Source organism: Castor canadensis, chromosome 1 (assembly GCF_047511655.1).
Source record: "Castor canadensis chromosome 1, mCasCan1.hap1v2, whole genome shotgun sequence".
Classification (NCBI taxonomy): domain Eukaryota; kingdom Metazoa; phylum Chordata; class Mammalia; order Rodentia; family Castoridae; genus Castor; species Castor canadensis.
Genome location: NC_133386.1, coordinates 32,199,671 through 32,215,824, shown reverse-complemented (window position 1 = coordinate 32,215,824; position 16,154 = coordinate 32,199,671). Strand labels below are relative to the sequence as shown.

Sequence of the window (16,154 nt, the reverse complement as noted above, 5' to 3'; positions counted from 1 at the left end):
CAAAGGTTTGGCACCACTGGCTAAAAGAAAGGAAGAGTCCTGAAACAAAAGTAGGTTTCTCAGCTGCAGGGACTGTGCTACCTCCCTTGCCCCACCCCAATACAGGGACAAGAAGCCATAAGCAAAACATAGGGAGCTTTGCTTCCAAAAGACATTTTCAGATAGCCCTTGATTCTGTTACTGGAACTCCTGGCCATAGAGTTTGGTCCTGCTTCCTGCCTCCATTACAAGAAAAAGACATAGTACATATGAATGTGAGTTCAGTTTTGGTCAAAGCTGGGAGAGAAAAATTCATTATCTATCTAGGCTTTGCCAGGGCAGTGTGACCAGAACTGGGAATTGGTCCTTCTCCAGGAAGATGAGTCTTTTTCCTGGTGCCAAGTTCTTGGTGCCATTTTCATTTCTAACATGGTATTTCCTGCAGGGGTCTTAATTCCTAGGGCTCTCCTTACAGTGCTGTCATATAAACATCCTCACAGTTGTAGAAAAAGGGAGGAAATATCAAAAGAGAGAGAAAAATGAGAAATATATGCTTTTCAAAAAAGTGTGTATAATTACAATAGATGATTTTGTTAAAATTGGTCAGTTAATAGAAGAGACAATTTTTAGCAACTTCTTTACATTTTGAGTATAAATTTTTTGATACCACATTTTAAAAAAAGAATTCACTTGAAGAAAATCTATAAAAAATAAGTGTGTATGTAAAATCTAAAAAACAGATAAAGCCCTATTTGTTAGATTTTCAAAAGTATTATTTGTTTAATAAATTATTTGTTTCATTGTTTTTTTATGTATGGAAAATGCTTCTAGTATTCAAGTATATTTTAAGGAAAATTTTCAGACAACTTTCATTTTCAGCTACAAGATGAATTACATTATTTAGGAAGCACCCTGAGCTGACTTTTGAAGGACATTTGATGTTTCTGATGTATGATTTGTCTATTTAGTGCTTGAAGGCATTTCTGTGAAATTAGGAAGAATTGAACAATCTCTTTAATCATTCATAAACTTTTCTTCCAGGATATAAGTTAGCATAGGTGAGAAATGACTTGTGATTTTTACATTAACAAAAACTCTTCGTGAAAGTAATGTATCTGTAATCATTACCTAGGACTCTGGCTAAGCAATGAATTATAATGCTATTAGAAATACATAATCATCATTAAGAAATTCTTCTCCAAAAGAAGACATCTTCTTTTTCCTTATTTATTTATACCTAGAAAATATGCCGTACTGAGAAAGCACTCTAATAAAAATTAAAAGCACTATATGATAAATACTATTTTAAAGAGTAGTATGAATAAATATTTAGCATCAGAGATTGCAGATCTACAGTGAATAATGAGTGCTGTTAGGTCAAAAGCTGATGTAACGAAACCAGTAAGTTAAAAAATGTTTCTTCAGATTCACTTGGTCATAAGTTTATTATATCAAATAAGGCAATATGCAAAAATTGATATAAATAGATGGTAAAGAACAGTAAAAATGCCCACTATTTTGATTTCTATAACCAGAGTCCTTTTCTTATGTCTGTGCATTTTTTGATAATTCTGAACAGTGGTAAGTAAAGGCAGTGGCCTTTGGATAATGTAGTTGGCACACATGCAAGTGGTCAGTAAAAAAATGAGTCAGTGAATTTGTGTGTCTGTACTTTATGCTGGTTTTGTTTCTTGGGGTGATATGAACATGTTGCGAAGTTGCTGTCAGCTCTGCTATGTGATAATCCTTTAAATATTTATAAGCAATCTGTCCAGTCCAATTATAGGAAATTAGTCCATCACAGTATGTATTAAACTATAAGACTTGGCGAGTATCTGGCTTGTTTTAACTTATGAAAACACTTTGGTGTGATGCAACCGAATTATTTCAGTGGAGTCCTCTTCAAACAGTTGGGAATATGCCAAAAGAGAGAGGACCAAAGTTGGGTTATGACAGAGGAGTTACCTTTCTTTAATGTGTATGAGCTGTAGTAACAGTGATGAACTCACTCTTACTGCTTCGTGTTGTGTTCTTGTGGACTGTCATCTTTCTGATGTGGTCGTTTAGCATCTGACTCCTCCCAACCATCTCCCGGGTGAGATACACTCTCACAAGTGCTGGGACAGAGCATATGAGTCTGGTGTGACACAGACTTGGAATTGGAAGCCAGCAAGTGGAAGAAGAATGAGGAATGTGTTCTGTGCATACGTGCATCATCAGAAGTAGCGACCACTGTCCAGGGCAAGTGGCAACAGTACCAGCTCCCTTTGTGCTGTCTATGGTTTTAGTCGTTCCAGCTGTGGCACCTGGTGCTCAGTGGAAGAGGAGGTGTCCTCACTTTCCTGGTCCCCACTGGAACTGTTGGCATCTCCTTGGCTTCCCAGCCTTCCAGTCTGGCTTCTGGCTTTCCTAGTGCCCTTATGTGAAATCCTGTTCCTGTTCCATTCAGCCAAAATTGCCATCTGTAGCTTACAACTGACAACTAGTGTTTTCTTAGTATTTTAGTGGTCTGTCACTTAACTTTTATTACCATAATAGACAGGAAAAGAAAATTTGGTGGTGGTGATTGGTAGTGGAGGGTTTACAGACTGAATAAAAAGTCACAATTAGTGCATATCAGCATTTTGTAAATATTGATAAAGTAAAATAACAGATTTTGAAAGGATGATGGAGTAATATTTTGAAATATTAACTGAGTTTTTCCTCAGGTTTCTCATATTCCTTATTCTATGCCCAGCCCATCTCAGACAGCAACACTCTTGAAAATACAGCTAGAAAAGCAGAGAAAAGGCTTTGGGGTTTTGGAAGCTAAACATAATAATCAGTTTTTCCTGCCCCTGTTGCTAGAGAAGAGATTCTAGTTTGGGTGAAGAAGAGTGTTAAGAAGTGTGAGTTCTTGTCAGCACTATTTTGTGAACAAAATAGTGGAATACCAGCTAAGCCTGAGACAGGAGTGACCTGTGCTCCATCCTGAAGTGTCACAGAGCAGCAGAGCCAGACTTCCTGTGCGCCCAGCATGTCAGTGGAGGCAAAGGAGAGAGAATGATGCCAGGTCCTGTGCTGAGTGGCCCCACAGTGCCTCTCTCCACCTTGGTCTAGGATGCTCTTCTGTTTCCATGTCAAGAATAGCAAGAGGCAATGAAAGGCCTCCACAGCCCTTCCTGCTTGCCCTGGGGTGGGGTGGTGAGTGGTAAAATGGAATCTTGTGTTCTTGAGAAGGTACTGAAGTTGCAGAAAGTCTTTGTATATGGGAACAAGGGAGGATCCAGCTGCAGAAGTCAAGCATGGTGCCTGTCTCAGGAGATGTCCCAAGGTGACACAGTACCAAAGTGCTCTCTCCCCTCAGCTCCCTAATCTAAAACACTGTGATAGTCCATATTGCTTTCTTCATCAAAGATACAGTCCCTGGGAAAGAGAGAGCTTTGAATTGCCCAAGGTTTCAAAACGTCTACTCAAGTTAAAATGTAGATGGGTAAAGAAAGTTATTCCCACATATACATTTCCTTGCTGAAAACCCTGAAAATTCCCATATCATACTTAGAATAAAAGTCAAAGATTTTAGGCCTTAGCACTTAAAATTATGTTAATTAGTAAATAAAATACATCTGTGTATTTTTTCTTTTGAACAGGCATTTCCATTTTGAAACTCTGCTATTCTCTGCATTTTATTCACATTATTTTGCTATTTTCATAGGAACCAGTCATTACAGCAGAACCTCTCATTTCCTTAGGAAGGTTAGTATGGGATCTTGGTTTTGTTCACTCATGCATCTGTTTTCATTTTAAAGTCCCAGGCAGAAAAACTGAAATCTTACACTGTGTAAGAAATATTCGGGCAGAGATGTACTGGGCTCTTTTCAGCCAAGCATTTCTGGTTATAATTATGTGCATCATTACTAATCTGTAGACTCCAACAAAATTTGTGGTTAAAATTAAGGCATACTTTTGACTCTAGTTTGCATTAAAAACACCTTTTACTTTAAAAAATGTTAAAAAGTTTAAAAAAAGGTTTCAGGTCAGAATTGTAGTGAGACTTGAGCAGTGTAAAAGTTAGGCCACCTCAACTCCAGTACCTTTTCAACCTCCCATAAGAAGTAAGACTTTGAGCATTGACATTTAATGTTTAAGTTTTCTCGTCTTTTAACATTCACTTAACTCTGTCATTGCTACCTACTTTTGGGTAAAGATAAAATGAAAAAGTGTTTACCAACGGCTTTGGAAAAGTATGAGTTTTTCACACATCTGGTGTCCTTGTATTTGTGTATTTTCATGTGATGCTCGTGCATTCCTAGCAATATTAAATTGCTAATGTAAACTCAGCTTTCAGTTCTGTATGTGTAATTTTAATTGATTCTTTTTGTCAGCAGTATGACAGTCCTTAGTTTGCCATTTGGTAATTTATCAACTATTTCATGGTGGAAGGTTATTTCTAGTTTGTAGTAATTCAGGAAACTTTAATAAGTTTCTTCTACCTTGAATCTTACATACGAACCTTTTATTTCTTCGTATTTTTCTCAAATTGGAATTGCTAGGTTAAAATGCTCCTGTAGTTTAGATTTTCATGGTTATTGCCCAGATTATTTTCCCTTGTGGCTGTGACAGCTTTCATTCCTAGACAGCCATTGTTTCTTCATATATGTTCCTGACTGCCTCTCTCTCACCCCTTTTTAAGGATTCCACTTACATTGGGCAACTTGAAGTTGCCTCACAACTCATTGATGTTCTGTTCTTTTTTTCTTTCTTATTCCCATTTTCTGTTTTATTTTGGTGTTTTCTAATTGCTTTATCTTCAAGTTTACTATTTGTTTTTGTTCATCAGTTGTCTAATTGGTTTTTTATTTCCATCCAGTTTGTTTTTCCCAGACATTGAAGTTTTCATCTCTATAAACTTGACTTGAGTCTTTTAAAATAATAGTGCATAAAATTCTTTACTTAGAGCAATAAGGTATATGAATATATATTGTATTTTCAAATTCAAACTTGTTTTAAAAAGTCAGGATATATACCTACTTTTAAAAGTATGTGTGTAATATATATATATACATACACATCACTTTTTATAACCTTTTTTATTTAATTAAACTTGAATCATAATAAAACTATTTATAATAATGTTTTAAAAAGACAGATTACAAATAGAATAATGTTGACATACATTTATATGATAATATGCAAACACCAATAGGTGGCCGAATTAGCAATTATGTCTGGCTATCTAAATGTCTGAATACTTTTCAAGTCCATTGACTTAAAAAACAGTGGCCAGTGGACACTGCAATCACCATTAGTCCTTGGAATACAGAAAATAGACTATTTTGATTAAAAAATTATATTTAGTGAGTCTTATAGCTTAGAAATGAAATAAATTAAAATAGCATGGTTTTTAGTGTAAACAATTATTATCTTGATTTTATTTTTAAAAAATTATAAAAAATAAATAAATCATCCTGTTTGATAAAGAAGACAACATTGTAAGAATGTAATTTGAGATTTATACATTTTAGGATCGCAAATACCTGTTTTAATATGGATCATTTCTAAAACACTTTGTTATGAAATTAGAGTACCATTGTTTTACCTTTTCCTTTTCTGTGGCAGTACTGGGGGTTGAACTCAGGACCTTTCACTTGCTAGGCAAATGCTCTACCACTTAAGCCACACCCTCAGCCCTTTTTACTTTGGCTGTGTTTGAGATAGGATCTCGATTTATGCCCCAGCCGGCTTGGGCCATAATCCTACTATTTGTACTTCCCTACCATAGCTGGAATGGCAGGTATATACCACTGTGCCCATCCATTGGCTGAGATAGGAGCTCATAAATCTTTTGCCCAGGCTGGTCTCAAATCATGATCCTCCCAGTCTCCACCTCTGAAGTGGATAGGATTGCAGGCATAAGCCACAGCCCTTGACACATGATTTTATGTTTACAAAGGCATTTTAAGACTAGCTAATGGAAAACAGTAACACCATGAACTGTGTGATTAAACTCATAAATGAACTATAATCCAAATGGGTATACGTTAGTATCAATTGACAGTAAGTGTCTTGTCTGTTACTGTACTAGGGCCTTACCACGCTGAAAGATCCCGATCTCATCTGATCTTGGAAGCAAAAACTGCTGGATGAGAGAGTTGGTGTTTTTTATGACTTGGGTCTTTGCATGCCTCTACTTGACACCTTGAATGTCAGGAATACCTCTTCCCTTCCCTCTCCCCCTCCCTCTAACTCTAACAGGAGATCTCTTTGATTAGTTGGTCTGTCTCCTCATTATGGATCATATTGTCCTGTTCGTTGGCATGCCTGGTGAGTTTTGGTTAGATGTCAGGTATTAGTTCTTTTGTCTTCTTTGGTCTTGCTCCTAGGACTTGTTAGGTAGTACTACAGCAATACCAATCCAGAGCTAGTTACTTCCATCACTATGCAAGACCATTTTGTTTTCCTACTGGCTGAAGAATCTTAAATCTTCCAGTCTGGCTGATGGAACTGACAGTATTTCTGGCTCTGTGTGAGTGCTGGACACGATTGTCTCTATTTCATTTGAAACGATTTTTCTTCCAGGAAATGCACTGATCTGTTTTAGGCTGCATATTCTAGAGGACACTGCAAATCTCTGGAGTAGCCTCTCGCTCGGGGCATGTCTCTCTCACATCTCAAGTGCTCTGTCCTCTGAGAACAAGCTACCTTGGTCTCTCTGCTCTTTTTGCTCACCCCAGGGAGGACTGGGCTCCATCTGGGTCCTTTTCACAAAGAGGCCTGAGTACTTAGAGATGTAAACTGGGCAGTTGAAGGGCCCACCCTGTTTATTTCTCATTTCTCAGGGGAGCTCCTCTACCCCATCTTGGTCAGAAGCAGAAGTTTAGATATACAGGATTACAGATCAGCAAGTATACGTGTAGAAACCATTATGATGTTCAATGAAAATCATGCCAGGCAAATAGTTATTTTATTAGACGGTCGTCTCTTTTCAAGTTAGTGTTTTGTGTACTTTATCCCATGTTCGAAGTCACTGGAGATTTTTAGCTGTCATATAGTGTTTGTCACTACTACATTGTGGTATTTCTTTTAAAAAATTCAAATAGGTATAAGGTAATCTTCATTGTAATAATCAGTTATCTTCTGCAATGGTCTTTTTATAGTAGCGTTTTTGTCTTCTTTTTTCTCTTCCTCAGAGACTGCAAAAAGGACATTTCAAGAAAAAGGCATCCTGGCAGGAGAAAGTATAAGCTTTAAGCCTCACTTGACCTTCATGAAATTGTCAAAGGCACGCATGCTTCGTAAGAATGTGAGCGCATGTTTTTATCATCCCTTCTGCAGGGTTGGGGCACAAGTGACATTCACGGTAGTTTCTGACACCCTACTGCTATTGCATCTGGGATTCCAGGGCAATTTGTTCCAATTCCCAGGATGCTGAAGATGCTCAAGGCCATCCATGGAGGCTCGCACAGCTGTGCCTTGTTTGCCTCTGCAACTCTTAGGTGCACACCTGCCATCACTTGCCACTGCTTCTTCCCTTGCCACAGTGCTTCATTGAGGAGCCTCTGGGCGGTGCCAGAGTTCAGTTGTGCTGCCTTCTTGCTCACGGTTGCTAGCATCCTACTGTCTCAGACTTCCTGTGCTGGCCTGCACATGGTGCTGCTCACTGCCACTGGGTTCTTCAAGCGGGGAAGCTTTTTTTTTTTTTTTAACTCCACTTTATGTAGGTCTTTCATGATTTCTGAAAGACCATGGTGCTCTTCATTTTTGCCTCCAATGAGAGCCCAGAGCAAGGGGCTGGGAGAGAGAGCAACTAAGGGACTTACAAGAACTTTCCCTAAGGATGGTCAGCAGTGACACACTGAGGCACAGGTCTTGTGACTTCCCCTATCTTCGGGTGATTTTCTTCCTTTCCAGGCCACACCACCTCCTTCAGAGGTTGGAATACTTTTTGACTTTGTAATGAATCCATAAGAATTTCTCCTGGAATCCTAAGGGCACCTTCCTTGTTTTTCCCATTTCAGCCGAGGGGGTTCTTCCTACAAATTAAGCCAGCATGGTCTTCTCTGTTACACGAGAGTTTGGAGATGGACTTGCAGATTTATACCCTTTCTGCTCTCTGGAACCCTTTGTTGCAGTTAAGACTCATTTGCAGTTCTATAAATGAAGGTCATGTTCATTAGCTATTAGAACTTTTTGCTAAATTGAACACATTTTGTACTTAATGTCTGTCCTCATGAAGTCTTTTGGTTTTTTAAAGCACGGGTTTGGGTGATTCACCATCCTGTGGTTATGAGTTTTCTACCAACTGTTGTGAATGATGCCCCCAAAGGGATATCTTGCATGTTTTTTTTAAATAACTTAAGCCACAAACTCAGTAATATCTGTACTAGGTTATTAGGTATGATTTCAGAATATGTTAGTTAAAAATGATTTACATAAATCAGTTTTTGCATAGATTTTGAAATGTGGAAAAACAACTTAGAAACTTATAGACTGACAGTTCACTTTTTACTCGTTATCTTTCTTGTTTTGCTTTCAAATGGATTATACTCTTCCAAGTGGTTTCACACTTAATCACAGAGTGACAAACCAGTGGTGAAGGTAATATCCCTATTTCAAATGTTTCTTTGTCTTTTCAATATTAACTTTGAAATGAAAGCACCCAAGGACATTTCTCAAAGGAATGTTTAAACTACTCCAGAATCTATATTTCAACATTTCAGACTCCCTCACCCTATAAAAAAAGGGTATGAGACTTAGAAAGATTAAATGTCTTAAATGAGGTCATATTCTTGATAGTTATAGTCTTGTCTCTGCATCTGAGAACCCATCTGTCTCATTCTCAGTCTCATGTTTTTCCTCCTACTGGCCAACTCCATTTTATAAGGCTCTCTTGGTCCAAATCATAATAATTCAAGAAATATTTGACTGGCTATTGCATGCCGGGCACTGGTTGCTAAACATAGAGGGTGAGCAAAATAGAAGTAGTCCCTGCTTGGTGTATAAAACTTAAATGAAATTGTATTTTGTTTAGATTAAAATGTGCTCCATTATGGTACAGAAGTCCCTAGGCTTTTGGGGTCCTGTCAGTTTTCTGGTAGGACACCTGTTTGCAGGTAATAGCATGTGGAGGAAGTAATCAAAAGCCAGAGGGGTAGCTAAAAGTTCTATATGTTATATTTGGGAGTTTGAAAACACAACAGTTTTTCTTGAATTTGCTGAAATGGAGCTTCATCGGCCGCAGCATGGTATTTCGGTTGTCGAGTTAGAGAACTGGGCTGAGGCTAAGGACAGATTCTGGGAAGCATACGGCTTTTCTTGGCAATGGGTTTCTCACACCAGGAGACATTTAGTCAATGTGTGTATGAGTTTTGCACAATTCTTAATTTCATGAAATTCTGTTGGGCATATTGCATGAGGTAGTATTGGAAGGAATTGTCAGTTTTAGAGCTATTCTGATGATCACTGTGTTTTGTAATTTTTTAATCAAATGAAGAAAGCCTTAGAAAATCTTACGAAATTACTGTGTCTCTAAAGTAGTAAATAAAGTTCAAGTTCTTTGTGCAGTTCCCTTAGAATGCACTTGTTTGGCATGGCTAGTCTGTTATTTGTTCAGCTCCATGCTTTCTATAGTGAATTCTTTTGGTCTTATTTTTCTCATTGAGTGACCTTGTGTTTCTGTGATTTGAACAATGAAAAACCTGGAGGGTTAGAAGTGTATGCTAACACTTGGTGGCAGAAGAAGACCAGTTTCAGATCAAACAAGATCTAGATTTCCCAGAAATAAATGTTATCTCCTACTGAATAGACCAGTTGTTTTTAAACATAAATTATTTTCTGGGCTTCTTAAATGTTTTCTCCAATTTAGACTCTTCTAATTTATTAATATAGCATTTAAACTGATGAAGGTTTGATTTATTAATTGGCCATTCCTTACAGCAATTTTTCACAGTCAGATACTGTCAGACTTCAGAATAATAAACAACATTCTTTGAAACTGTTTGCTACTATTTTCATTTAGATAAGGTTGTTTTGAGTCTAGAAGTCACTGTGTGCAGAGCAAAGGCTGAGGACTGTATGATGATGGTGGTGAAGGGAAGAGGGAGAGGACTTGGGCAGTCATTGATAGGAATGGCAATGGAAAACAGGAAAGGAGAGTGTTTAGATGGAAGCACTGTTCTGACGGTGCAATTAAGGGGAAATCCTAGTCCCTGGATTGTTTGATTAGTAATGCAGAACCAAGATTATAATTGAAAATTTTTATGCTAGGAGGGCTAAATCTCAACCTTCCTGTGTGTCCTTCCCCAGTTACAGTCCCCTGATGTCATCTCTTTCCCCACTGCCCTTATTTATTCTTGTCTGTTTGTATCTATCTACCTCCCTACCTCTCTATCTCCTTCCGTCTCTCTCTTTCTCTCTGTCTGTTAATCAACATATTTTCTTAGGATTTTGTAAACTGGCATGATAGAATTTGACTACCACTCCTTTTTGGCGTCTGCATGATAATGAGCTTTTATAAACCATTTCTAAACCAAGGAGCACCAAGACTCTTCCTTCCTGAGGGAATCTGTTATAAATTTGAAGGAGCATAAATGCCCACCTTGTTTTACTTGGGCATTTAGCAACAGACAAATCAAATGACCTCTCTTGACTGCGTATACTCACAGTGAGAGGAGGAGCAAGTTCTTAATGCATGTTGATTCCTGTGCTATTCTGAAATGTCTATAAAGTAAGCATTTTCACAAGTAGGCTAATTTGGCTTTATGGAAAATACCAAATTATGAGCAAGTATGGTCAAGCAACTAGGACCAGCAGGACTTGCTTGAGAAGTTACCTCAAGGTAGAGAAGACTATAAAGTGAGTGGCAGATCTCAGATGTGATCAGCAGACTTTCACTGCACCTGTGAAGGCATGGAAAGTGTGAGAGGTGACGGGAGATGCATCCCAGGAAGTACCACCTTCAGAAAGGAAGGGGAACCCCAGCCACAATGGAGGTGCTCAGGGCTGCTGATAGAGACCCTTCTGAGGTGGGGGACAGGACAGACAAGCTTTCACAGGGACCCGTATGTTAAATATCTCCCATCTCTGCAGCAAAGGACTAGAATGTTTTGCCACGCCTTCCCCCATTTCTGAAAGACCACACAAAATCTTGTCCTAAAACCAGCACATGGTTTCAGAATCTTATACCCAGAATCTCCCAATGTCCAGTGTCTTAATTACTCATAGTTTTAGTTATTTTTGAGTCACTTTTCATATTACCAAGTACATTTAAAATCAAACCTCTTTTTGTTTTAATGGCTTTTAACAGTAAAAATTCAGTGAAATCTAACATGAGATGGAATTATAATTTCTTCTTCCAAAATAATTTCTGTACCATTAGTCAGCTGGGTCATGCATTGTGTGTCAAAGTGCACTATTTGTGACAAGTGACTTCACTCATGTTTCTAATGTATTTTCAAACATTGGGCTGTTGTGTTGTCTATTTCCAAATATTGACAACAAATAAGTCGGTTTGCAATTGTTTAACAAGTAGAAATGATATCTACACAGGTAAACTTGCCTGGAAGTTCATTTGGAACTTTTCAGTACTTCATGTCTGTAAGAATTGAGAAGCGTGGGAAATAAAACAGAAAGCTAAATTATTTTCAGTTCGGATTCTAGGAATTGACTAATACCGGAATTACATATGACCCCTGGTTGGCTCTGATTCTCTTTGGATTTTAAAAACCCTAGAAATTGACAGCCTAATTTTAAATCTATAGAGTAGAATGGAGAGTCGAAGCATTTCAGTGGGGTTTTCTGGGACCCTTCTCTCAGAATATCCTCAGGATTTCAGGGATTCTGTGACCAAGTGGACGCTACAATGGTAGAGTAAGTGAAGTGAATCTGATTCTTAGGATCTCAGGGACACGGTTGTTTATTGTGAATGTCAAGGGCTTACAGTAAAGATCTACCTGTTTGCTCACATTCATGGGTCATGTGTGGCTCTGCTCTCATTGCCTACTCTGCACCTTGGCCGAGCAGCCCCCACCTGGAACAGTGCTGGTTTTCTGGGAGAAGGAAGAGAGTTGATAAACTACATGCTGATTCATAAAACTTATGCTAAGAAGTGACAAACATTATTCCTGATCACATTTTATTGGCCAAGGCAAGTATCTTACTGACTCTTGAGTTCCACAGAGCAGGGTGTGTAATGGCTTCCAAGAAGGGACACAGCAGGGAAGGCAGGGAACACTTTGAGCAATCCTTGACCGGCAAGTCCTGTTTCACTGATCATCTCATAACACTAGAGTTTGGTAGAACATGGTTTAGGAAATGCTGATCTTTTAAAAATTTCTGTACAGAGCTTCTTCCTATTAGCTGCCTAAGCCATGGGTGAACTCTGATTTTCCCACTAAAATCAGAAGCCTCGCACAATTGGAAAAAAAAAATCAAAAGGAGAAACAAAGAAACTAAGGACAGAAGTTAGTGTGAATGTGCATTTTGAGAGAAAGTTAGTGTCATTAATGCCAAATCCAGTACAGGTTTTGAGGAGCCTTGAAGAGAGGGGAGCTCCTGCCATAAAGAGCTTCCTTCTAGATGAGTTGTGGCAGTGAGTGTAAACAACATTGGGGAAGAAACCAGTGTCCAAAAAGTGATTCCTCCAGGTTTCACCATCATTCAGCCGGCCTTTGCTAGTGGTAGTTTCAAATTATCCCCTGCTCTGTTGGGTTTGGGTCTATAACAAGCCCAGAGTCTCTTTTCCAGAGTCTTTGAACTCTGGTAACACAGAATGGTAGGGAGCCCCACCTCATGTTCAGTGATGGTGTCACTGACAGCATCCCAGAGAGATTAAAGCAAAGCGCAGTGAGGTGGGAAAGTGTTGCTTGATGGTCTCTGTTAGTCTGACTTTCTTCAACACTGAGTTTGCACTACATCTCCAAATATCAGACAGTGCTGTGCCAGTGGTCAGTATAGCTTGTTGTGTTCATTAGCAGCAGTCCACGAGGCCAAAGAACACAGCGTGTCTGGAATTTATCCTCTCCCCGCCCCGGAGTTGCTCTGGAGTCAACTTCATAACTGTAAGCTCTTCTCCATGACTTGTTTCCAGCCCGTTCAGCAGCTCAGGATTACCTGCATCTTGTTAGCATGACATTGCGAGAAGTCTGGTATTTAGTATGTTATGAGAGTGGCGAAAAGCTCAGAGCTTAAGAGCCCTGAAGAGTTTTTACTCATGGTGTGAATTTAAGGCAAGTCACCCACTCACTCTGAGAGGAAATACTGATCTTAATAGTTCAAGCTTAAATGATATTTTTGCACTAAACAACCAGATGCTATGGACATTTTTACTAACTTACTAGAATTTGAATCCACAAACAAAATCTGATTTAAGGATAATTTAAGAAACAGAGTTTTAAAACTTGTATTAAAACATGCAGTATTATTCACACTAATTAAAATTACACATGTAAGCTGGGTGCCTGCTGCTCACGCCTGTAATCCTAGTTACTGGGGAGGCTGGGATCAGGAGGATCGAGGTTTGAGGCCAGTCCTAGCAAATAGTTCATGAGACCCCCATCTCCCAAACAACCAGAACAAAATGGCCTGGAGTTGTGGCTCAAGTGATAGAGCACCTGCTTTGCAAACACAAAGCCCTGAGTTCAAACCCTAGTCCCACCAAAAAATAAATAAATAAATAAATAAACAAAATAAATCATAATGTGTTTGCCTTATTAATCTTAAGCATAAATGTTCTATCTCATCCATTATCATTAGGGTAAAAAGGGGAACATTTTTTTCCTCAGCAAGTTGTTTTTCAGATATTTTGGAACCTCTTATCAGCTGATGGTTAATTTCATCTTTCTAAGCAAGGATGAAATGGAGCGTTATGATCTTGTAGGAAACTGGCATAACAAACTGATTGTGGGTAAAAGACAAAAGGGAATATGGGCCAGAAAACTCAAAGTTTCATTGCAAAGTGGCAGTGATACAAAACTATTTAGCTTGCTTAATAAGTGACAGTAGCTAATTTCTGACCCACTGGAATAGTCACAGGAAAGCAAACCAACTGCAGTGGATGGCAAATGAAATTTTTCTTTATCACTGGAAAGATTGGCCAAGCTAATTGGCCAGCCAGCTATTATTAATTATAATTATTTATGTAGTGAAAAAAGGCAGAGCTGTATTTTTCTTAAGAGTCCTACTTAGATTTGAGCATAAAATATAAAACTGTAGGTTGAAATACAAAAACTATAATTTTCATTAGAATTATACCTCTGTTCCTAAATATGAACTAATTTACTTTAATCATTCACTAGAAGCTACTGTTTGTGACACCCTCTTCAAGGCATTAGTACAACTATATCTTTACATTTCCCTCAAGCTGATGGCCTTAGTCTGAACCACACCCAGCTTTTTGTTGTTGAGATGGGGGTCTCTCAGACTTTTTGCCCTGGCTGACCTTGAGCTGCAATCTTCCTAGTCTTACTCTCTGAAGTAGCTAGAATTATAGGCATGGCACCCAGCTTGTATTTTGTTTTTGAGGCAAGGTCTTGCTATCTTTGCTGGGTCTGATCTTAGACTCACATCCTCTTGCCTCTGCCTACCAGGTAGCTGGGATTATATGTGTGTACCACTGTGCCCAACTGAAATCATTTAAAACTTCTCAGCAGGTGCTAATTTTCCATTATACACATTCCTACTGGCAGGTGTCTGAAGAAAGTGGGAATGTGGCAGCCAGGAGCAGGGTGGTGTCCAGTGTGGCAGGTTAGCTCTTCTGGGTATAGCCAGGATCTACCATGTCTTGAATTCTATCCTGTGGTGCCAACTCCTTCCTCTTGCTAATGTTTTCTTTTCCTACCACACACGTTGATTATTTTATTAGTGCTTCTAGAAAATTTGGAGAGGTCCTTAATTTTCAAAATCTCTAGAAGAAAAGCCTGTTTGGAAATTACTGCCTGGTCTGATAACTTTTTTTTAAACTGCACTTTCTTTGAAACAATGTATTAATCTAATATTCATAGATGTAGCCTGAGTACATTAGAAAAGCTGTGTAATTCATGTAATTTCATATCTTAAGAACAGTCAAAGGGGAAAATTCACAATTAAATGTTTAATAAGTTTGGAATGTGAACAAAGGGAGGTTCCAAGTGCATGTTATAAGTAAAATTATTTTACATAATGATAGGTTTCATGTTTTAAAAAAAGAAAGTTTTGGACTTTCTTGCTGTACCTGGAGAGAAATTTTTTTTTTTTTTTGGTGGTGCTGGGGATTGAAACCAGGGCTTTGTGCATGTAAACTTGTGCTTACTGCTGAGCTACTCCCCAGGCCAGATGCATTCATTTTTTAGGTTGGTTTAAGGGCTCTACATGATTTCCAGATCATATGTTTAATGACTTCTCCATATCCAACTACTGTTTTTTCTCCCACAGCTGAACTCCCTTTTATCTCATGCATCCATGGAACATTCCAGCCAAAGAAGGTGAAAAAGCTGTGCCATTGAACACCTGTGCTCCTTAGTTCCTAAGCATAGGACACTCAGCATAAATCTCAGTGGCCTCAGTTCTGGCACCCAGTTCTCATAACATTCAGCTCTTTGAGGGTTTCCTGTAATAGGCAGGGGCTTGGATCTTAAGTAGTGAGCAGGGAATTCTCTGGGCAGTTGGGAGAAGGTGAGTTAGGTGAAGTAAGGTGCTGTGCTGAATGATGCTGATGAAGGAAGTAGGGAGCAAGGGGTTGGAAAAAGGAAGAATGCCAATGGGAGGGAGTCTGGGGCGCTGATTAGTTCATAAGAAACTGGGAAAAGAAGAAAGCACTAGAATGAGTTGAGAAAATGCTCTAGGTTTTTCTTGCTTAAAATTCCAGGGCTACAATGAGTAAGATCTATGAGGCATTCAAACTGTTTTACCAATGTACAGTCTCATCTGCCTGTATAGTGCTTGGCCTACAACCTGGAGGGCTTCTTGGGTACAGGTGACCTATTAGCTCTCTGTTTAACAGTTCTGTAGTATAAAAGAGCCAAATATCTGTGGGCTCAAGTAAAGTCCTCTCGTTTGGTTTGTATCTGAGGCTCCAGTTAGGTGTGAAATTGTTTGTAGATAATCTACCTGATTCAGCTGTTCCATGCTTTGTACCTCTAAGCTATAAACTCTACCACCATGTAAGTATGTTGCAGTATGTAGGTAGGCCAGTGCCACAGAACATGTTAAAATTGCTTGGT

General features: G+C 38.7%; 1 protein-coding gene across 10 annotated transcripts in view; it reads left to right on the top strand.

The window, feature by feature from the left end:
• Akap7 (A-kinase anchoring protein 7) overlaps window positions 1-16,154 on the top strand; it is a 258,173-nt gene that overhangs the window by 61,992 nt on the left and 180,027 nt on the right. For all 10 annotated transcript variants that reach the window (XM_074074590.1, XM_074074579.1, XM_020186871.2 and 7 more), the window contains exon 6: window positions 7,149-7,261. In XM_074074590.1, coding sequence (XP_073930691.1) covers window positions 7,149-7,261 — 113 coding nt within the window. The remainder of the gene's footprint in view (window positions 1-7,148; window positions 7,262-16,154) is intronic.